Source organism: Triturus cristatus, chromosome 11 (assembly GCF_964204655.1).
Source record: "Triturus cristatus chromosome 11, aTriCri1.1, whole genome shotgun sequence".
NCBI lineage: Eukaryota > Metazoa > Chordata > Amphibia > Caudata > Salamandridae > Triturus > Triturus cristatus.
The window spans coordinates 610,084,805-610,108,019 of NC_140594.1; the positions used below are offsets into that span (position 1 = coordinate 610,084,805).

Genomic DNA, 23,215 nt, shown 5'->3' on the forward strand with positions numbered 1-23,215 from the left:
GACTACGAATCCGGACCCAACCACAAGATCGCGGAATAATGCACAGCATAGTGAATCCAGAAAGATCTTCAAGCTGCAAAACTACACCGACAGGTAAGAAACTATTCGTTTTCCTTGAAACATGTTAGTCGAAATTTAAAATCTTGAAAACAACTGAAGTAGGCTATTTACTTCTGGTGACACCATTTGAGCATATACTTAGACTTTTCAACCTTAAGGATGCAAACCCAAGCAGTAAGAGTCGGTCTTAATCTGAAGAAAGTGGACCAGATCACCCTGACTACCGAAAAGTATCATTGGTACCAAGTGTGTCAGAGAATAAAGTTTGGACTACTTTAGTACTTTTTTAAAGCCTATTTGGGGGTCTAGTCAAATGTACTCACAGAACACAGCACCACCTACTTTACAGCCCCAGGGCAGAACAAGCAAACCGGATCACACAAAACAGATTCTAGCAGAAGACTCATGAAGGTCAGACCGTGTGAATCTTTGCTACTCATTTGTGCTATATAGAAAGGCCAGATTTTAGAAACCAGCCTAATCTGTCCGCATTCAATATAAGTCGTAAAGCAAACTCATTGAAAGACACCAGTTGGGCAAAGCCCTATTTTGTACAGTTAATGTTCCTCAGAAGTCTAGCGCTGAAGATAAACAGTTGATCTCTCCTCCTCATTGAGCTACATCTTTAGACTCGGACCCTGGGGGGAAGTCTGATGTGATAGATCCAGTATCATTTAGGAGTCCTACTAAGTGACATTTTGTAGCCATATAGTCCTATTGAGGACATCTGTTGTGTATCAGCAGATCTGTGTGCTGACCGTGGAGCTATGGATTTTTGTTTGCATGTAATATCTGTGGGGGCATATGTAGGAATACAGAAGAGATTTGAATGGCTTCTATTTCTCTGCGAGGACATCTGTTGAGTGTCGCTGAAAGTACACATTTAATTTTAAACAGATCTGTGAGAACATCTATTCCAGAAGTAAGCCCCTTTTCTTCCTCTGTAGCCCAGGCCACAGAAATACTGTGCTTCTGCAGCCATTGTGTTTTTTGCCTAATTCTGATTTTTCTCACTTGCCACATAATCCACCATCTGCTGAGTATTCTACACATTTCAACAAAATCAATTGTTTCTAGCTCAAACTGGTCAAACGTTTCTAATAAACGCCACACGCATGGTGCAGCTGCGCCATTGTTAGCTTAAGTTAGCTGATCATCTTTGAGTAGTTGATGGCTGTTTTTGGATACTGAACAGGTACTAAAGAGGTGGAAAGACTGCCCAGATAGTGTCAGTGGCTCCAGTAGATGGATTGTGAATGGTCTCTGCCTGCAGCTTGAATAAACCTTTCCTGTATTAAATGTAATTCATGCAGGGTAAACACGGTGAGTCCTTCTTTCTCATGAAAATAGTTTTTTCTTTATTCATGCAAGTTCATCTGACACTAATATCTTCATCATGCAGAATCCTACTGAGATTCTTACATGGTACAAACACAAAACTGGTTGGCCAGACTGTTTTATATATTTATGGACTGAGAAGGTTATTGAGGCTTGCTTTGTGGAAACAAAATAAACTTCAATCTGAAGACCATTTTTAAAACCATTTGGGATGCGCAGAATGAAAAGAACTTCTTTCATTACAAGATTCATGAACATGTAGCTATTTTTCTACTCAGTGAAACATTAAATATTTTAAACCAACTATTTCACTCTGGAGGTGGGCCAACAGGGCTAATTAAGGTGTATTTCTGTGGAAGAAAAATCATTGTTTGTCGGTGCATAACATTTCTTATTGTATCTGCTAAATTGGAATATATCTATTTCTTAAGAAAACCTTATATTTTCTGCATTGTTTGGGATGTCTTTTTCATCGTCTATTAAAATGTCCCAAACTTAGAATGCTATGTAATGGCATATATTATGGATTCCCTTGCCACATAATTTACTGAAGCTTGCTGCCCAGTATGATCCTTCACTGCTGCATTATTCTAAAGGACTTGCTGATTATTTGTCCCACTTCACCAGTCTGTACCAAACGTTCTGCAATAGTTCACTTGCTTGGAGTTTGCCAAATATTATGCAGAATGGTCAAGGGGAGGCCAAGATGTAATAGGAGCACCATAAAAGTAACATTTTCTATGGAGTATATATTTATATATGAACTGATATTCTCACCTCGGTCTCCACAAAAATTCAAACTGATATCTTGTTAAAGTTCTGCACGCTATCCTCTGGGACACTGTGGTTCTATTCTGTACAGCTATTAAAAAGACATTTCCTTTATGACTTTGAAAAATAGGAATGAAGACTGGGTTTAGCTAAGATTACACCTCATGGAATCATTTGAACTTGAAGGTCCAGTCGTATACCTTACCTTATAGACCACTTAATCCATGAATAATGGAAAAGCGGAATCTTTGATTCCGAAATCCATAAACATATTATTTAACACCCCATTAGATGCACAAGAGCACCCATTTTGTGCTGAAGTCTCGCACACAGCTCTGATCGCACTCCCCCCGCTGCCCTCCATTGTTCCAAATTCATATCTTGTGCAGAATCTATTCTTGCCATCAAGCTGTCTTGTTTGTGTTCCGTCAGTCTGATACTTCCACGTAAACCACCACTTGATATTGTTATCTAGGGCTCTCATTTCATCTCGGTCAGTGGAATATTCCTGCTTCCCCCTCCCTTCCCAAAAACTTCAACCTCTTCCAAGATTCATATGTTGTGCATTTGTTCGCCATCTAGTGGTTGGTTCCAGAAGTATTTATCTTTACAGAGGCTTTTTTTCTGTAAGCCTCTTATTCCCCACTAGGTGACCTGTTTTAGAATCCTTTTTCCCCACTAACATGTTCGCTCCAGTGTGTGGCAAGTTTATTGTCAATCAATCAGTCGATCAATCAGGATTCTTATATAGAACAACTACTCAACCTGTGAGACCCATGAGGGTCTCCAGGTGTATTTCCAAAATCTTCCTATGCCGCCTCAACAAACGTTTTGGAACCGCATGTCTGATACTGTGGTCTTGCAGTATCTGAAAGTGCGTTGGGAACAAAAGGATGATAGATACTCTGGGAGCTATTCACGCTCCACAGGTGTTGCATGAAAAAGGCACACTTTGTGATGTTATCCGCTTTTAAGACTGCCCCGCTTAGGTCAGTAAGTCCTGATCACCAGTTTCCCTTCGCCACTGTTCCAAGATCTTTCGTCATGGCTATGTGGGTACAGCAATGCTATGATCTGGGAGGGAAACGGCTTGCTCGAGTTTGATTTTCAGCTCTGCGTCCATCTGTACATGCTTCCTTTTTTGGGCTTTGTGATAATGGTACATATATGCTTGAAAATGCAGCGGCACATTGGAGGACTACTAAACTCCTTCTTAACCACCACCATCCTCATTCAGAAATAGGATATAGTCCAGATTTCCGGTCTGATGTTAAATCTTCCATGTTCCCTACAGTCGTGTGCATGTAATGGCAGTTTCAGCGCTCAATTAGGCAGATAATATATTTAAATGCTTTGCATTTAAGGTAATTCTTCCTTTGGATAAAAAACATGTTCTCATTTCATACACTCATCCATCTGTCTCTTCACAGAGCTGCCAATACAAGTTTTTGGAGCTTAAGTCAGTCCCTCTTTTAGTACACTGATGTGGAGAAGGCCCTACTAAGACGTCTACCTGCCTTACAACCCTTGCCTCCTTAAAAGCGGTGTTCAACTACAAGCATTGATCTCAAAATAAACAGACTCCCTTACAAAAAATGTCTCCATCTTGGGTCGTGTGTGAACAATCTGAAGGCAAACCGGAAGAAGACCCCCCACCTGCAATCTTATCAGTCACATCCGATCACTATTTCAGCGAAAAGTTGAATACTCCTCTATTTGGAAACTTCTGCTGGCTCCTCACTTGCATTGAGGAGATCCACACACACTGCCGGGTCTGGTGGCTCAGTGGACTAATGCATCCACTGCAGGGGCCTGTGTTCGACCTCATGGTCACCGGTTCAAATCCCGGTAGGTCCACTCAGCCTTTCATCCATCTGAGGTAGATAAAATGAGTACCATTGAGTTGGGTAATAATAAACATCTGTTATTCAGTGCCAAGATACCCCGTTAAGGGTGAACTTGTGCTCTACAAATACACGTTATGTTTGTTATTCAGCTCGAAACTCAAAAGCTCAATACTGAAAACGTGATGTAAAACTATTTTATCAAGGGCATTCCCAAACAATCTGGCCTAAAACATGCATTTTACGATGATACTTTGTCATAAAAACATGAGACAAAAATATGATTAACACCAAATGAAGGCAAATAAAATATATTTATTTTCCCGCATCCACGGCCACTGCATTAGTCCTAACCACAGTCTTAATGCTTCGCAATGTCTTATACCTTCCCTCAGTTTCGTCACTTCTTTGTAAGTTTTTTTTTTTTTTTTTTATTACTCACAGCAAAATCTCTTCTGCATCAAGGCCAGTTAATCGCATCTACAAGAATGAAGATGTTGCTGTGCTTTTGTCCACACCTTATCTCCCGGGTGGTGCCACGTGGGATGGGTAATGAAGGAAACCTGCCCTGCGCGAGGTTCCTGCTTCAGAATCGTGACCGGTCGCCAGTCCTTAAGTAGACCTTGTTGTGAAGCATGAGGGATGCTCAAGCAGCACGCACCCCCAGGACATGACTTTCCCCCCTACCTTCCTCCCCATTCCCTGTCAAGTGGGCAGCCGATCAGCAACACTAGCCAATACATACACCTAAAAGGAAAATGCTGTGTTTGGGGGGGGGGGGGGATGGGGACGAGGAAAGGCGGGGGATGAGGGTTGGGTGGTCACGCATAGGCCACTCTCTTAAAGCCTGACCTCCCCCTTCCTTCTTATTCACGCTGAATCCACTTCTCTTTTCTAGTCACTGTGGGACAGATCAATATGGAGCCAAAGAGCGTATTCATTTTATTGTTTTTATCTCTCAAATTATTATTTTTGAGGGTGGAATCCGGCTTTTGTTGCCTCACCTTTAGTTGCCCTCTTTCAGCACTCAAGTGCCCTCTTTTGGTGGGTGAGAACATAATGCGTGCTCCTTAGTTTCCACCCCCTACCCATAGTTGAACAACCCACTCACCCTCATCCACCAGTAAAAAAAAAACACAATGTTTTGGGTTGTTGGACTTGGGGCATAGGGCCAAATTCCACTGCATCCCACCCACCCGTGCACATGCCTTTCAGGTCCATTACATTCTAGAACATGGGATTCCTGAAACTTTATTAATCCCTGGGGATTTTAATACGTCTCCAAAAGTGCATTGTGGAGTCGGGGCCTGAGGAGAATCTGACTTCAAGGCGTGTTATAGAGACTCCATCAAATCCCCAAGATGGATCGCGGCAATATTGGAGATTTACAGCCTAACCTGGTCCCACCCATAGTAGAGCTAAGAGCAACTTGATAACCCGGGATAAATATAGGGGCAATTCCTGTAGGAATTTATCCCCTACGGTAGAAACTTACCTATTCTACTAATTTGATTGGCTAAAGTTAGGGGAACGACCCCTGAACTTATGTCCCCCCCAAACCTTGACTTCACAGGGCGAAGTTTCTCTTAAATCTGCCACACAGAGCACCTGACCATCCTATAGCTAATCCTTCAAGGACCTAATAAAAGTGGACAAAGGCAGAGCAATGTGATGCCAAATTTCCACCTAATATCCCACAATCACTCCACCTCCCTTTTAAGGAGAGTTCATGTGGGGGCTGATATAACTGTATCCCCATGCCTGGTATTTGTTCCCTCAAGGGAAAAGAAAGGCATAATTAAATGGTGAACACAATGGGATCAGGGCAACTTGCACACAACATAATCTCCGACTCCTACCACCAGACACCATTTGGTATCTCTCCGGACCCCACCACCCAAACCCAGATATCCACCCCGGCCCCCTGCTAACTCTGCCCCGGGAGTCCACTAGTGTTCAAGGGAAAATTAATCTGCGAATAAAATATGGGGGGCTTTCATTAATATAGAACCAGAACCAACCCTCCGCATCAACTAGTTCATATTTTTCTATAGGCTAGATAAGGCAGAGGGAGGATTACCTCTCTAAATTAGCCCCTCCCCAGACCACACAAAACAAATTTCAAGCCCCTAGACCACGTTTTCATCTTTCCTCAAAATAGTTGAAGAGACCTGCCCTCGCTTTAAGGTCCAAAACTGGGCCCAGTATTACGGTCCTGTAGTTAAGCCTACGGTCCTATAGTTAAGCCCCTCCTACCCATATCTGCAATCAGCAGTGATTTAATACGGGTTTGGCTAGACCAAGTGGAGACAAATGCCTAATTTAGTCAAATCCCTCCGTCACTTTTATACCCTTCTCCCCGTGGAAAACATCAGATCGGAGAGTATGGAGTTACACTCTAATCTACCAAACATGGAAGTCTAATAGCCCTGTAGGGGACATATAAAAGTGAGAAAATGCAGTGCCTCCCACCCATGCACTCACCGCACCCAGATCCGCTATGGGCTAGTTTGGCGCAGGTACAATTTCCAACTGGGGTGCAGTCTATATCAAATGGGGTCATCCAGGGTATCCAAAAGGACGCCAATCCCCATGGAATTATTTTCTGGAGAAAAAAATGCTGAGCACAGTAGGTGGTACCTGCTTCACTTGCACACATCTGTCCACGCCCCCAATTTTCAGGGCCCCAGCTGGGCTAAATACTCAATATGAACTCAATACTCTGGCCCTCTGAATATGGACTTAATCCAACAGTATTTGAAAAAAGAGGACCTAGGCAATTAACTAGTCATATATAGACCTATACTAAGCACATTGATATAAACATTAACTCCGTGTACTCAACATTTACATTAAAAACTTCATTTTATTAGTATAAACTCATGATAACAAGTTATTGTAAGGCAAATACGACGTACTATACTTAACAACATAACATAAACGTATATATATTATACAGACCAATATAAAACAGTTCAATCCAGGTTTTTCAAGCGTAATACAAAAACATGAATATAAAAGTTTGTTTCATGTTGAAACGTAGTGGCTTAATGATGGAAAAATTCCTGGATTGAACTGTTTTATATTTGTCTGTATAATATATATATATATATATATATATATATATATATATACACGTTTGTTATGTTAAGTATAGTACGTCGTATTTGTCTTACAATAACTAGTTATCATGAGTTTATACTAATAAAATGAAGTTTTTAATGTAAATGTTGAGTACACTGAGTCAATGTTTATATCAATGTGCTTAGTATAGGTCTATATATGACTAGTTAATTGCCTAGGTCCTCTTTTTTTCAAATGCATTTTCCCTGCCCTAGGATTTAGTTTTCTTTACAGGGAGTCCCATTTTTTTTTAACATCTTCTCAATCCCACAGTAGCCAGGCGTCCTTAATGTGGGTGCATAGACGGTCGGGGCTGAGACACTGATAAATGGCCCAACAATTCACCCTTTGCACATCTACTTTGTGGGTTAGATTGTGTAGGGCGAAATCTCCGAATAAACCCTGTCTTAAAATAGCAGATCATAGGGTACGCAATTGCTCCCCAATCTGCCTAACAAAGAAGGTTGCATAGTCCTCTAGGGAAAATTAAATTGTGATCAAATACAGCGTATTCTGGGGCCGTAGAGCCAGATAACCCTCCCCTGCGTGCAGCAACCTCTATCTGGGCGGTTTTGGGATCGGAACCGTTTCCTCGGGGTGCAGTGCAAATTGAATGGTCTCATCCAAGGCATCTGAAAGGCCACCAATTCCCAGGTGATATTTTCCCAAAAAATAATGGCGAGCGAGGTGGGAGTGGGAATGTCTCACCTTCACTCATTCACACATCTTGCTCCTATGCTCCTTCACTAGATGTAATGTAATCGAGACCCCGCCCACCAAGCGACTATATAAATGAAGAAAATGAGGCTAATAAAGTGCACCCCACCCCCCTTAACATGGTGTGGAGCAACATTCACCCCTCCCTTTAGGTTGCTGGGGCAGGTCGGGATTGAAAGGAGAAATGCATACTTTTGCAGCATGAATCTTTTCTGGATTCACATGCTGTGCATTATTACTCCATCTAGTGGTTGGGTTCGGAATTGTTGTATTTCTTCTCTTTTTTATTAGGTCTCGCCTGGTTTAGGCTGCGCGCATGCGCAGTCTCGCTGGCGAGATTTAATGATATGAAGTATTTTCTGTAAGGGGCATTAAGCCCCACCCCTCTTTTCCATTGGCTGGCGTCACCGTTTATGCTAAACGGTGGCCAGCCATTGGAAGAGAGCTCCTTGTGACGTATTCGCTCTGCTTTTTCGGCCGTCCCATTTGGACGGCCTCGCCTGCTTTGCGTTAGTCGCAAAAGGTTTCTTATCTTTATGGGGCAAAACACATGGCCCCATAAAGAAACCTTTTAGCAGGCGAGAAAGCTGAGCAAATACGTCATGGCAAGCACTTGTTTTTAAACAGCAGCTTTTTCCTGTGACCACTTGCACTTTTCCTGCGGTTGCACCTCCCCCCTCCGTGGAGCGCCCGTCTTTGTGTCAGGACAAGGCACTGTGCCGGATTTAGGCTGCAGCCTGCCTGCACCTGGCCGAGATCGGGGCTCCGGCCTCGGGCTCTCATCCAGAGCAGCGCTGGAAGGCCGCTCGTGTGCTCGACAGCCCCAGGCCTCCTGGGACGCCCTTGGTGTGTGTTTGTGGCTGACCATGACTGCCAGGTGCACACGGGCTGCCCTCTCGCCACCTGTGGTGGTGCTCTGGGTTGTATTCTGTCGCCAAATTTGTCTTCCACCCTTTGAGATGTCATGGGGTCTTATGGTGTGTGTTTTTTTGCCTCACGTTGACCTCGCATGTTCCTGCCAGAGGCCCGTCCATACAATTGCTACCATTGGCGACGGTGGATCTTAAGGTGTTTCATAGTCCACAGCATGGTTACCTTCTTTATATGTCCCCCTAATGTCTCGATTTACATCGGTCTATCAGTCTATACATAATTGCCTAAACCTCCGCACAATTTCGGGTGTAAACCTATGAGCTACCTTCCGGTGCTCTCTGGTCTGCTTTGGTCATGCAGCAGAAATGTGTTATTCAGAGCTTGATACATAGTTGCCTCGTCTTCCGCTGCTCCTGTAGTTGTCTGACCTCGCAGTGTGCCTTTGCTGCGGTGACTCCCAGCGGTCATCGCGGCGCATGCTTCCAAGAGGCTTTAACTTGTGCTGCCGTTCGGACCCACAACCCCCTCCCCCCCCGCCTTGCACAGAACCTCTTGTGCAAGGAAAGAGCCCGTGGCCTGCAGGGTGAAGCAAGCAAGGTGCGAGCCATGTCTGGCACTGCCCCCTGCTAATGAATGACCAGAGAAAGCCCGTGTTGACATTGTGCGTCGCTGCTTCTGGCTGTTAAAGATTTGCCAGGGATCCACGGAGCTGATCCAACCGGACTGACCCCTTCGGATTACTGGTTCGCTTGTCTCCTCAGACGCACTCACTGGGCGTGCATCGCCAGTTTGTGGCCCATTCGTTTCCGTTCTCCATAGTTCTCATTACCCCCTAACAAACCCCTGCTGGCATGTATGCCCCTCCCCCTCTGTTGTCGTAGTTGAATCCGCACGCTGCTGCTGGAAGCTGCCCTGTGTGCGCACGGTTGGCTTTCTTGGCGGCCGCCAGTTCATTTCGCAATGACGCATGTGTACTCGCTCCTCGTGGGCACTTTAATACCACGAGGGGCCTGGCCTGCTTTGTTTTCCTTATACTAATGACCACTCTACGTTTGAGAGGCGTCGGGGAGGTGAAGGGAGGTCTGGGGGTGTGTAGAGGTTAATTGGAAAATGCGGCCTGGTGTGCGCACGTCCGGCAAAACAGCGAAATAGCAAAGGGAAAATCATTCCCTGTGCTGGGTACTAACACTATATGGCTGTCTCCTCTGTGGGCCACGCGGAGATCTGCATTTATTCATTTATTTGTGTGCCTTGTTGAGAGTATTTCCCAGCATGCTCGATGGCCAATTAAATGGCGCTGGAAATTAAACTCGTTTTACTTTTTACCCCAGTACAAGTGGTTACCTTTAGAAGCAGAAGTCGCAGTACGAGACGAAGTGGGGAAGGGCTGTATGGTGTGGGGGGGCTCTGGAATGACAGTAGAAGCACACATGCATACAGAACAACACACATTGATTAATCGATATATGTTCATCCAGACTAAACCACGCAGGACGGCTATGACCATAGATCATCTAGGCACCCCTGCAGGTGCACATGCAGTTATATACTTATGGACAGCCGGAACTGATGGGTGGATATGATCGAGTCAGTATCTGCCACTAGCAATAGACACATTTCATACCATTGTTTTAAGCTGGTCTGTTTCATTGTAAACGTGGAACTGTTTCAGCACCTGCCCCCCCAGGGCACACTTGTGCACGGATTTCTACGTCCAGACAGTCTCTGGCTCTTTATCTGACTCCGGCAGGGAACTGCTCTCTCACTTTGTGACTGTTTTTCCATCTTTCTCTTCCCCAGTCTTTCCCCTAGTGTATTTTCCCTTCTACTACTTACGGGAAATGTCTGAAGAGGAAGTATAAGTGCCAATCCCTAACAAGCATTTGCAATGCAATAGGTCTCGCATTTAAGCGAGTTTAAGTTAATGGCATTCTAAATGACAATGCCTTTTATTTATCTGTTTTAAAAACCAAAACAGAAATAAAAGGCATTGTCATTTACAATGCCAATAGCTCAAACTCAAGTAAATGCGAGACCTATTGCATTTGCTTGTTTGTTTGTCGTTGGTGGGCAAACATACATTCCATCGACATGCCCCCCCCCCCCCCCCCCCCTCCGACTCGTGAAGCTTCTGAGGAACATAGGAAGTGCCTCCATGCAGCCAGATCCCCAGGAGACCTAGACTGGAGGGTTTAACCCATCCCCCTAAATTAAGCCATTCCAGCTGACTTTAACCGCACCTAAAATGTACAGGAAATTTTCCCCCAAGTAGATAACGGTACAGATAGTGGGGACATCGGCACAGGACCTACTCGTGCATCACCATAGAATTCCTCTAAGGGTTATGGCTACCCCGTTGTAGCATGGATAAAATAATAGATTAAAAAAAAGAAGTTGCCCCGGCCTCCTGACACCCTCTCCCACTACACCCACCTTTGGCCTATTAGCCACATTGGGACTAGATTTGCTTTAGACAATCACTAAACCGTTAGAAATATTTTATTTAACTATGAACAGCCAAAATGAGAGTGGGGGGGGGGGTTCATTGGCACAGGCCCAGCCGCTCGCCCATCTTGGCAACCACCACTTTCAGTTTACTGAGAGAGGGCTAGAGCACTTTGCCGCATGTTATCCTCTCCGGGGGCAGCAGAATCCGCTAGTCACTCTGCCAATGCTTTTTTTGTCCAGTTAGCTACAAGGTAAAGTCAATATGTCCTGCCTTTTGGACATATTGGCTTTGCCAATGCTGTTTCGGGGGCATGGTGGGGTGCTTGCATCGGGAAAGCACGTAATGGAGAGAGCAACACTTCACATGGGGGGGTGGTTGTGGGTGAGGAGTACACGAGGGTGAGAGCAACACTGAGTGCCGGGTGTTTTCAGTGGGAAAAGCACACTGGAGAGAGCAACGCAGAGCACAAGGGAAGAGTTTGCAGGGAAGTACACACATGTAGGACGGAGCCAAGCTGAGCATGAGGAGAAGGACATGAGAGAGCAGCATGGATAACAGCAGGACTTTGTAGGGGCAAGCACACATGAGAGCAACAGCTCGTGGGGGTGTTTTGCAGGTGGGAAAGCATAAGAGGGAGAGAGCAACACATGCCGTGGGAAGCATATGAGGAAGAGCAACAGCATGGTTTTCCAGCGGGGAGTAGCACACAACTAAATGCAACACTGCTTGGTGGAGAGAAGGTTTAGGGAAGGAGAAGCACACGAGGGAGAGAGCAACACTGAGCACAGGGGGGCCTTGTAAGGGAAGCACACAAAGATGAGCGCATCACATAGCACGTGTTTTGCAGGTGGGAAAGCATAAGTGGGTGAGAGCAATACATGGCGGGGAAGCACATGAGGAAGAGCAACGTGTAGCACGGGGGTGGGTGGTCTTTTGAAGAGGAGAAGCGCACAACTGATCACAATACAGCGTGCGGTGGAGAGAGGGCTTACTGGAGGAGAGGCACACAAGGGAGAGAGCAAGACTGACTGAGCACATGGGTGTTTTGCAGGTGGTAAAGCATAAGAGGGTGAGAGCAACACATGGTGGGGGAAGCACATGAAGAGCAACACTGAGCCTCAACCGAGCACAGGGGTGGGTGGTTTTCTGAGCGCAACACAGCATACAGTGGAGAGAAGGTTTACGGGAGGAGAAGCAGATGAGGGATACAGCAACATGGAGCACAGGTGGATGGGGGATTTGCAGTGTGGAAAGCACGTCAAGGAGAACCCTACACTGGAGCACTGGGCATGTTTTGCGAGTGGGGAAGCATTTGAAGCAGAGCAGGGGGAAGAGCACTAGAGAGAGCAACTCAAGCCCAGGGAGTGGGGTGGTTTTCTGGAGGGAAGACTCGTACGACAGAGAGAGGAACACAGAGTGCGAGGGTTCACCGGGAAAGTACACAAATGAGAAAGCAGCACAAGGCAGGCGGATGGTTGAGGGAGAGAGCACCATGCAGTGCAGAGGCTGATAAGTTCACAACCGGTATCAAGCAACCAGACCTGTTGCGTGCGGTCTGATAGGCAAGATCTAAAAAGTTAAAGCCATACAACTGAAGTAGGGTCTGACAATCAGTGTGTACTAAATTACACCTCATGTCAGTGATTCAATGTTCTAATGGACAAGCAGGTAGAAATGCCTACGCTTGCACCCCTTTTCTCTCTTGTGGTAGGGGGATATGCGTTTGGGTCTGCTATAAGGTATACACTTTAAGATGAGGTTACACTCAACACCCTAAAGTACTGAATGTACCCATAAGATGAGAGGGTAGATTATGGGGGTTGTCCCCCCCCCCATCTGGATCACCTGGATAACAAAGACCTCTAGTCACCTAGAGCAAAGATCAAATACAAAAAATGAACACATAAAATCTAGGATCAGCCCCTTGACAGAGGGCTAGGTCCCTTTGCCACCCATCCATGCATTCCATTGTAGGTACCGTAGTGGAAATATCGGGGAGGATTGTTTTTAACCCCAAATGTATCCTCATATAGGACCTGAAAGGGCAGTAGAATCAAAGCATATTATTTTTGCAGACAAAATTGGGATGATACAGGGGTTACCCATCGCGAATGAAGGAAACCATCATGCACTTGAAAATACAAATATTATCAGGAATCCATATCATCCACATTCACTTTAGGCTTAAGCGAGAATTCACTGTGTTGTAGAAAGAGCAGCCAATTCTTCCTATGAGGAGGCATCGCAGGGGTGCCTTTCCAAATGCTTGACCCTCTAGACCCTCCTGATGCTGCAACATATAGAAATAGTAGTGGGGACTGATTAGAATAAGATAACAAAGCCGTGCTGAAACTAGAGATGAGGGTGAACAGTATGGAGGGTGAAATAGACCACAGCAATTTTTTTGCATGTCTCTTTTCTATTTTACTTAATGGGCATGTGTAGAATTGTGAGGTTTCTCCTAGGTGCTGGGCCTCCCCAGGCAAGGAGTGGAAGGATAGCCAATTCTTGAATATTGAATCAACCATAGCTGCTTCTTTGACCCTACACAGTCCTGTGCTGAACTTACAATCCACTCAAGTGCTGGGAGCAGTGCCATATTTACATTGGTATCACATGGAGACTGAAGTCCCAAGCTGCGTTTTTTAATCCATCAAGTTAATTCAATAATTGCTACTCTGTCTAGCACCGAAATCTTTGGGGTTTCTCACTGCATCTTTGCAGATTGGTAACTTTGTCCTTAAAATGTGATTCCAACAAGATAACCTACTCAAGCTTTAATTAAACTCTACTTGAATTGACAACCTCCAGTTCTTGTATGGAGATTTGGCTAATGACTTTGAAAAGGTGGCATTGATTAAATTTGGTCTTCAATTTGATAAGTCAGCTTGATAAAGATGAACACGAGTCTTGGAATATTGCATATCTTCGAGAATGTATGCACACTTTTTAAGAAACTGTACTATTGAAAAATTGGAAGGTGTATTAACATGTTTATGATTTCCTTAGCTGAAATCTGAGGAAAGCTTCTACAAAATGAAACTTTTCTTCTGAAAGGGAAACTTGCTTTCCTCAATTTCATGTTTGCTGCCAAGCTTTTCACCGAGTATCAGACCAATTATTTGGTGCATAATTGATTTTCAGATTTTATTAAAGGCTTGCTTTAATAAATATGGCCCCTATGTAGCCCTAATTATCCTTGTTTCTGCATATAAACTTGGGCCGATGGATTTTGATTTGGTGAAAATGGCATTTACTACCTTTACCTGTAGGTCAGTAACATCCTTCAGTTGCCTGTTCATGTAAATCTAGACACCCCATTTTTTGGAATGATCTTAACAATAGGTTAAATATCTCGACTAGTTACTGCAAAACGATTAGTTGTGATATTTGTTTATCTGGAACAGTTTATTCACGTAAATAGATGTGTATGGTTTGCCTTCCTGCAGCATGAGTGTTGTACTTTCACCCATGTTTTCCAACAGTGTGTAGTTGGTGTCTTTCTGGACTGGTTAATGTAGACCTGAAAGGAGTAAGTGTGCCTTACTAAGTCATTAGTTTGCACTGGGCCATACTGGCTCCTGTCCCTTTACCCATTAGCATGCTCAGAGTAATTTCAAGATATTGAGCATCCAGAGTATGTCTTCTCTCAACAGGGAATATAGACTGCGATAATGTTTGTTTGACTGAAGTTAGATACCTGGCTTTTCGGCTTCCCTTCTATTAATTTCCACCTTTGCTCTCCTGATATCTGACCATTTAATGGGCCTAGTTTTGTGTTTGTGTGTTTGCAGACTCCTTGTTCTGATCGTATTGCTGCTATGCTCTAGAGCGGTCACCTTCTCCAAGAATCCCTAGGTTACTCTTACACAGTGGTTGCTGGCATGAACCGAGGGTGGTGGGGCAGGTTGCACAAAAATAAAATAAAAAGTACACCACTTACCTTGATGCACGACGTCCTTCACCGGTCTTCTCTGTCCTAGGCAGGCTTCAACGCAGGACCCAGCCAACCCCCCTAACCAATCCTGGTGCTGCTCTTGCCAGCATGATAGCAGCACCAGGATTGGAGGGAGTGACCTCACTAAACACTCTTAAGAGCACTGGAGGACTGCGCTTTCTCTAATCGCAAGTTGGCCGTCCAAAGGGACATGCGCATTTTAAACTTCAGCACACAGCTCCCTGCTGCCACTCGGCAACAATGGCCCCATCTCATCCTGACACTCAGTTCGGGACGGGTTGGTTGCTGTAAAATAAAATGGTACTAAACTTTACCATTTTATTTTTCAGCTTTGGCCTGGGGCTTTTCTTTGTGGGGGCAACGTTCCTCCACTCAAACGGAATGAGCCACTTCTGGAAATTCCAGAGCAGAGGCCAAGTGTAAGAGCAAACACCTAAGAGTGGCACCAAATTCTCGTGGAGTGGATCTTCTTTAAGAACTGTATCTAGATTTCACCTACTTGTTACTCTGCTTATCTGAATTATAATAAATGGCCTCCTGATGCGCATATGGTTTCGTTCAGACTCTGGCACAGGAGGGGTCTGCCATTTGGGATCTTGGATCCCTATTTTGTATTGTGCTCACCTGGGTATCGGTTTTCTTCATCTCTGGGAACCAATGCAAGGTTTTCTTGTGAGGAGAAATCATTTCCCTAATGCCTGATTTGGTGGGCCTCGGTTCCGCATCTAGTGTAACATCAGTTTTTGCAACAGGAAAGTGTCAGTCGTCTTGTTTGGCAATGGGAGAGCATAAGCACCACTTCACTGGATTGTTAGGAAAGCACGCTGGCACGGGGCACTGGTAGTGTCTTGAGTGAATGGCGCCCCCTAGTATCTTCAGAGCCAACTCCACTAAGAGATGTCCATGCTCAGGGTACTATGGAAATGCTACTTTAGGAGCTTCTCACAATTATTTCAATACAGTACGTGGTCACCTCTCCTTAAATTCAGATGGGGCTAACGGTTGGGAATCCTGTTTCCAGACCAGTGTTGGTTCACAAGCTATTTCATCTTTGAGGAAATGCTGGGGTTGCGCCATGTTTGTTGTCTTCCCTTGGTAGGAATCTGGTTCAATGTCATCTATGCTGGATCTTGTTCCAAAAGGTAACCTCCACCTTCTGTTCATCTTTCTTCACCATAGGTGTCTGCAGATTCCAGCTCCTCCATGAGCTCTGGCGTTATGCTGGTGCGGCCGTCGCGACTGTCGTCTAGTGGAAGCCCAATGTTGAGCGGAGTCTCCGAGTATGAACTGCCAGAAGATCCTCGTTGGGAATTCTCACGAGAAAGGTATGTTGTGTTTCTCTGATTCTCCAGGTGTAGAGTGGCTTCAGGGAAGCGACCGTGTCCCAAGCCTACCCTCGTCGCCAGCCATTAGCTGGTGTTGGGCAGTAAGGGAATTCAGCTAAGCGCTGGTTAACCTAAAAGTTCAGTTTACCCTCTGAAGATAAAGGGGATATGTTCATTGGATGTTGCTCAATTGTTAAACTTCTCATGACTGTTTTCTGGCTGATTTGTAACCTTGAGTCTTCATTCAATCCTTGGCTGTAGTGATGGGTGTCTGGCACTTAGTGTTGGTAAGGAGAAGATTGGGTGCGTTTCTACTTTTTTGCTCTGAAGCTTCATTATACATTATTGGTATCTGATCTCATAATCCATGACACTTCTGCATTACTTTGTCACATGTACAAGTATTCACTCGTCTTGTGTTATCACATATTTCTTTGCCTTTCAATTGCACTTTTCTATAATTGTGGCCTTGTTTGTCCTCTTCTGCTAGTTCTGTCAAAGCTCACTGCTTGTTTTGTTGTCTGTCAACTGCAATTTTGCTCATTTCACTACTTCACACCTATATAGTTATTTTTCATTTTCCTGTTCTTTCTTAATTTCACACTCTTTGCTGGGATGATGCTTCTGATTCAGGATGAACAAAAGCTGTGTGTGTCAGCGGGTATCGTGTCAGTTTCTGAGGTGCATAGTAAACTTTACGAATACTCTGCCTCCGTGGCTCGCTTCCACTTCCTGCAATTGTTTTAGCCATGCTTCTTTCTTCTTTTTCCCGTGCTGCAGCATGTCTCCTTTTTTCCATTCCCAATCTGTTCTGCCACATTCTCCGCTTTCTGCGAGATTGCTGACTTCCTAAACTATTTGGTTACCCTTTACTTGGTGTCTGTTAAATCTGCAGTGAATTGTCTTCCTACTGGCTTTTGTTATCCTTCTGTTGCATGGCTCCACCGTTTCCTTGCTTAACGTCTTCTTTAAGCGGAAAATTTGTGGTATTCTTTTCTGCATTTTGTGCCTCTCTGTGGAACACGTGAGATAATGGGGTTTCTCAAAATACCTTCTATGTAAGGGATAAGAAGTTAATTAGGCAGACCTCCCGTTTGCCGAGGCAAAGACCTCTTCAGGTCAATTAACTACAGACAACATTACAAGCTTGTGGCCAAACCCAACTTTTACATGCCTTTTCACTATGCAACTGGATATAATGTAGAGTCTGTTCCTTTCCTGTCATTTCAAAGCAAAGGTGTACTATGCCATCTAGTGATTGTCTGATAGTCTACTTTAAAGGAAGGAAGGGACCCCACAATTCTAAATCCCTCACCTTTTTGTTGCAGGTTAATCATGGGCAAGCCTCTTGGAGAAGGCTGCTTTGGTCAGGTTGTAATGGGAGAAGCAATCGGCTTGGACAAGGAGAAACCCAACCGAGTGACTAAAGTAGCAGTCAAGATGTTAAAATGTAAGTCATTTTGTAAGTCCCCACAAAATATCATCAGTAATTAAAATGCACTGTGCAGCCTTTTCCACCCACGCGTCACTTGTGTGTTTGGAATTCAGGAAATCCATGTGTGGTACAAGTCAGCTTGCCTTACTTCAAGGTTAGCCCCATGTAAGAAAGACACCCAGCGTGTGCAACATGTTGGCTGCGTTCCTGCAGTCCTCACTTCAAGAAGATGAGTGTGAAACTTGCCTCCAAGTATTTTACAAGGAGTCTGTCCTGGGTTTTGGAACTCCTGTCTTTTGGTCTGTATGCGAGCAGTTGCACACATTTAAACATGGTGTTATTTTTATGTGGGCACCTAGTATAGTGCTGAGGAGTCTTTGTTCTCCGCTCCTCTCCTCTGCTGCAGTTCTTGGCCTGTGATTTTCTACAGGATTACACTGACTGTGCCTGGGTTATCCCACTAAGTGCACAGCGATTAAATTAAGTTTATAAAATGTGTATGTATTGTTAAAAAATGATCCTCAAAATATATATATAATATATATGGTAGGCCTGAAATATATAATTTGTAAAAGGGCATAGGGCTGCATTGGGCATTTTCCAGGAAGGGGCACATCTGTGTAGAAAGTTTTTACTTCTAATGGAAAATTGCAATGAACTTCAAGTCCTTCCTCTTAAGTAATGTTGGCTGAAAATCCATGTCTAGCTGGAAGTCCTTATCTGTCATGACCCAGTTGACCACTTCTGTTGTCAGACCCTAGCTCCCAGGGTTTCAACAGGCCTCATTCTGCCAGAACCCTACCCTGTCCCAAAACGGCAACCTCCTTTATTAGTTGTCGGCAAAAACACTAAAATCCTTCTCTTTGTTTTTTAAGAATTAGTCCCAATATAGAACGCACCTTGTTCTCCAGTATACAGTAACACACCAAGTATGGCAGAAAAACTTAATTTTACCTGTGTGTTCCCTTTTTATTTGTGTAACGGAGAACCCAGTGACAATGTGGGTGTCTCAACAACCTCAACTTTGAAATCTCTTGTGTGCTCTCCTGTTGCAAAATCGATGCATCTTTTATAGACTCGCTCAGGTTTCTTAATGATGCCACAAGGTGGTATGAGTGTACAATTTCAGAGCCCATGAAAGATTTATGCTGCAACATAGGTGTTGCAGGTAAATAACTTTCATGCAGTTTGGAGACCTATGCAGCCAGTTTACTGATAACCGTGTTGTATAATCGATATCATTTAACACACACTTTTTAATTTTTTATTTTTTAGCTGATGCAACTGAAAAGGATTTGTCAGATCTTATTTCTGAGATGGAAATGATGAAAATGATTGGCAAGCACAAGAATATCATCAATCTTCTGGGCGCTTGTACGCAGGATGGTAAGGGTTCTTTTTCCACTTTCTTTACTAGTCGTTGTCTTCAGTTCTACAAATGCTTCTAGCAATTGTTTCCAGGAGGTGCATTTGTTTACACTTTGCTAGTTCAAGATATAGAGCATTCAAAATTGCCTTCTTTTCCAAGTCCTACTCGTGTACCGCCTCAATCAATCCTTCGACTTTGTGTTGGATGCAGTCACCGAAAAGGTAAAATATCCGTGGTGGTTCTGCTGCTGAAATTCAACCCATTCCATTTATGGGTCGTTGCTTACCCACTTTGCTTGCTAGTCGAACTGAAGAAACATTCATGGTAAATTTAGATGGGCTGACCTTTTTATTATACAGTGGCCATGTCCACACTCTAGAAGTCGCTGTGGCAGCAGTAGCGCTCCTAATACCATTATCCTCCGGCAGAGAACTATCCAATGGCACCAGTAAACTAGTTTATTTAAACAAAAAAGAATCCAAGACTGACTTGTAGTGGGAAATCCCTCTAGTGCAGTAACTGTACCACTTCTGTGAAAACCAATAAGAGTAGCACGAGTATTAACACTCCAATGTCAACAGCAGGCCGACACTCCTGTAATAACAAAATGCTGGCTAAATGCCTCCTAATAGGATCCTTTTTTGGTGCGACAAGATGACAGCGTATCTCGGATAATCCCCATAGTAATGTGACACTGTTCCAAAACCATTGTGATGCTATAAAAGCACGCACAAAATTGGCTTCTTAAAAATTGTAAATTAAGATTGCTACTCTAACTGCAGAATCCACACTTTTTAAGTTCCCACAGGCGGCAGACTAATCTGGAACTTTTCCTGCAGCTGCTCCTGTGGACTGGAAGGTGGCATCTGACTCTGCAGCGGCTTAGTTCACCTCTGAAGGAACCACATATAGAAGACACCCATGCTGGTGTCATTTTCTTTCTTTTCTCACGCTTCAGTGCAACCCAAGGTTTCTGCTCCCAGACTTTTTGTCGATATAGACCAACTTTCACAAAATGTCGAACAACTTTGAAATTTGGGAAAATATCCACTCTGAAAACTACAGGTTTGAAACCATGCAACACTTGCAGAAAACGGATATTAGTCATGGCCCCCACCACATCTGCCTTTGGTACTTGGGTGCCAAGCATGAGAAAGTCTTGCAATAAGTGCTACTTGATGCACCCCAAGACTGTCAAAGAGCATGAAGGGAAGGTGTACAAGAAGCCAGGTCGGTGGTGTTATGAGTCCCCGGCCCATTCCCTAGCTATTTCGGTGATCTGGTTCAGGTCACTGTCTTTGGGCAAGTCCAAGGCGAAGTTGTAAGGCAATTTCTGCTGCAAGCACAACAAATTCTAAGAGGGGCAAAAGATACTACTCTCTGTATTTTTAGTAGCCAAGGAAGATGGGCTGAGACCAATCTTAGATCGTCGGTTCTTGAACTTCTTCTTTCAAAATTCAGGGTGCTGATCAAGGCTCGGCTCCTTTCTACTCTTAGACTTGGAGATTGGATAGTGTCCTTGAACTTGCAGCTCAGGTGCTCCTGGGTGCTCTTCCTGCTGTCTCTCCGGTGTTTCCTCCGCTTTGTTTACTGGGTTGTAGGACTTCCAATTCACCATCACTCATTTTTGCCACGCATCAGCCCTCTGGTGTTCATCAAGGTGCTGGCAGTGGTTGCCACCCATCTTCGCAGATTGGGAGTTCATCTATTCCTGTATCTCGACTACTAGCTTTTGAAAGTAGGCTCAACCCAGTCAGTTGCAGGCCATCCGCAGAAGGTAATACTACTACTGTCTTCCCTGATGTTCTCTGTCCATGAGCTAAAATTTCACCTTCAGCTGTTGCAGAGGATCCCATTTATAGGGCCTTTTTGGCAAGTTATCTTTCAAAAACCTTCTGACCCCAGAGTGAGTCTGGGTACATTCAGGGTGTGATCCTGATGTGTCAAGCTCATTCATAAGTTCTGTCCTGGATGGTTCTGGGGTTTCTTGGTGTCCTTTTTTCTTGCATATTGCTGGTGCCTCAACCATTGGCGCATATAGGTCCCGAAATGAGACCTTTGCATTCAGTGACCTAAGCACTGGGGGTGCCTCACAGATGATTATTTGTTGGACGTAATGGTCTGGGACCTCCGATGTTGGTTGAAGGTAGCCAATATGGCCTTCCATCAGGGACAGTCCTTTTGTGATTGTGATGGACAACACAACTGCCAGGTGGTATTGCAAGAAGCATGGCAGTATGGGGTTGTGTGTTGTGTTGAGGATGTAGCACTGGCTGGACCTTCAGGAAATTTCTCTGACTGTTAACCACCTGGCAGGTTCTCTCAATGCTAAGACAGATGAGCTAGGCATGGGTCAATTAGTTGACCACGAGTGGCTTCTGTACTGGGAGGAAGTTTGAGGCATCTTTGCCGGTAGGACGTATCTGGGGCATATCTTGTTTGTTACCTCCAAGCGTGCTCATTGTTGCATTTTTGAGTTCTGGATTTGCTGTCCCCAAAGCTCGCTGGGAGGCACATTATGTCTTCCATGGGACTTTTGGTCCTGATCAGCACTCTGTGTTTTTTAAAGGACTAAGCACCATTTATTATGCCAAAGTAGCACCTTTTATTTATTATTTTTTTTTTTTTTTGGTCCTTACTTAAGAGTGCACACCTTTGGAACTCATGCACAGTTGCCCTTTGATATTTTGGACCCTTAAAAGTTTCAAGCTGTGAAACCATCATTACAGGTAAGTATCTGGTTTCTTCTCATTGCAGTCATCGCTGCGTGTTAGTTAGCCGCAGGCATGGTCAGTGAACCCTTCCTATACTGCTTTTTTTCTCTGACAAGTTGATACTTTGCATGTGGGAGTCCTCCAAAAGTGGTATCACCATTCCATGTGGGGCAGTCCATCATGCTTCCTGCTTTCTTACGTCATCCTATTCCTCTGAGGAGGTGGAAGAGAGGCGTCACTGATTGAATCCCAGGAGAGCCCTTGGCCTGTATATCAATCTCAATAGGGAGCACCTGGTTGGACAGCCAACTCTTCTTTGGATTCACAATTGCAAAGAATGGAAGGACATTTCTGAAATGGACGTTTTCAAGATAGATCATCCTTAGTATTAAGACGTGCTATGCCAAAGCCAATAAAAACCTTCCTGAGCGTTTTCAGTCTCATTTCACAAGAGCGAAAGTGCCCACTACAGCTTTAGCTAGGAGTATTCTGGTGTGCAACATCTGCCGGGCTGCTAAGTGGGTGTCTGTTCAAACCTTCACCAGGCAGTACTATATCAGTGCTCAGGGTCCACAGGTAGGGGCAGTTCACAAAGTCGGTCCTGCAGGACTTCTGTTGTAGATAGCAGGAGGTCCACAACGGTTTTCTTCTTAAGTTGCTTTATTAAGTTACAGAGGAAACACAAGAGCGGACTCTCCACAGCAGAAGCCAAACGCAACTGCCAAAGGAGAGAACATAGAACCATAAAGCAACATAGAACATAGTGAAAGGAACATTCCACAAACCCAGAGAATGCTCAGCATGGAGAAAAACCCAGAACATGTACTACAACTTCCCAGTGTAAAGACTACTCTTAAGACCCATCAAGGGGTATTGCTTGGATATCTATTCAAATGGAGAGGAATCTGTGGTTAGAAGTATCCAGCAAGAGGAACAAGTTACTTACCTTCGGTAATGCTCTATCTGGTGGATGCTCTAAATAGCTGCATATTAAACACCAACCCATCCTCTTGCCCATCCTGTGGAGTCCTGATAGTTCAAAAGGTCCCATTTTAGTTTAAACACGCTGTTCAACTACCAAATTGTCAGTAGCTACACATCTGAGGGTGCGCAAGTTTTGTAAACTGGTGTCCGCATGCATGGGTGGCATCTATATGCAATCAACATAATCACTTCAAGAGGCTGGATGAAGCTGGTGGAGTCTGATGGTGCCACCTTCCTGAATGTGGGAACTTTTTG

The 23,215-nt window shown here is 44.4% G+C and overlaps 1 protein-coding gene across 6 annotated transcripts in view; it reads left to right on the forward strand.

The window, feature by feature from the left end:
- Window positions 1–23,215, forward strand: part of FGFR1 (fibroblast growth factor receptor 1) — a 164,367-nt gene that overhangs the window by 120,591 nt on the left and 20,561 nt on the right. For all 6 annotated transcript variants that reach the window (XM_085633931.1, XM_085633933.1, XM_085633934.1 and 3 more), the window contains 3 exons: window positions 16,313–16,458; window positions 17,787–17,908; window positions 19,169–19,279. In XM_085633931.1, the coding sequence (XP_085490057.1) occupies window positions 16,313–16,458; window positions 17,787–17,908; window positions 19,169–19,279 (379 nt within the window). The remainder of the gene's footprint in view (window positions 1–16,312; window positions 16,459–17,786; window positions 17,909–19,168; window positions 19,280–23,215) is intronic.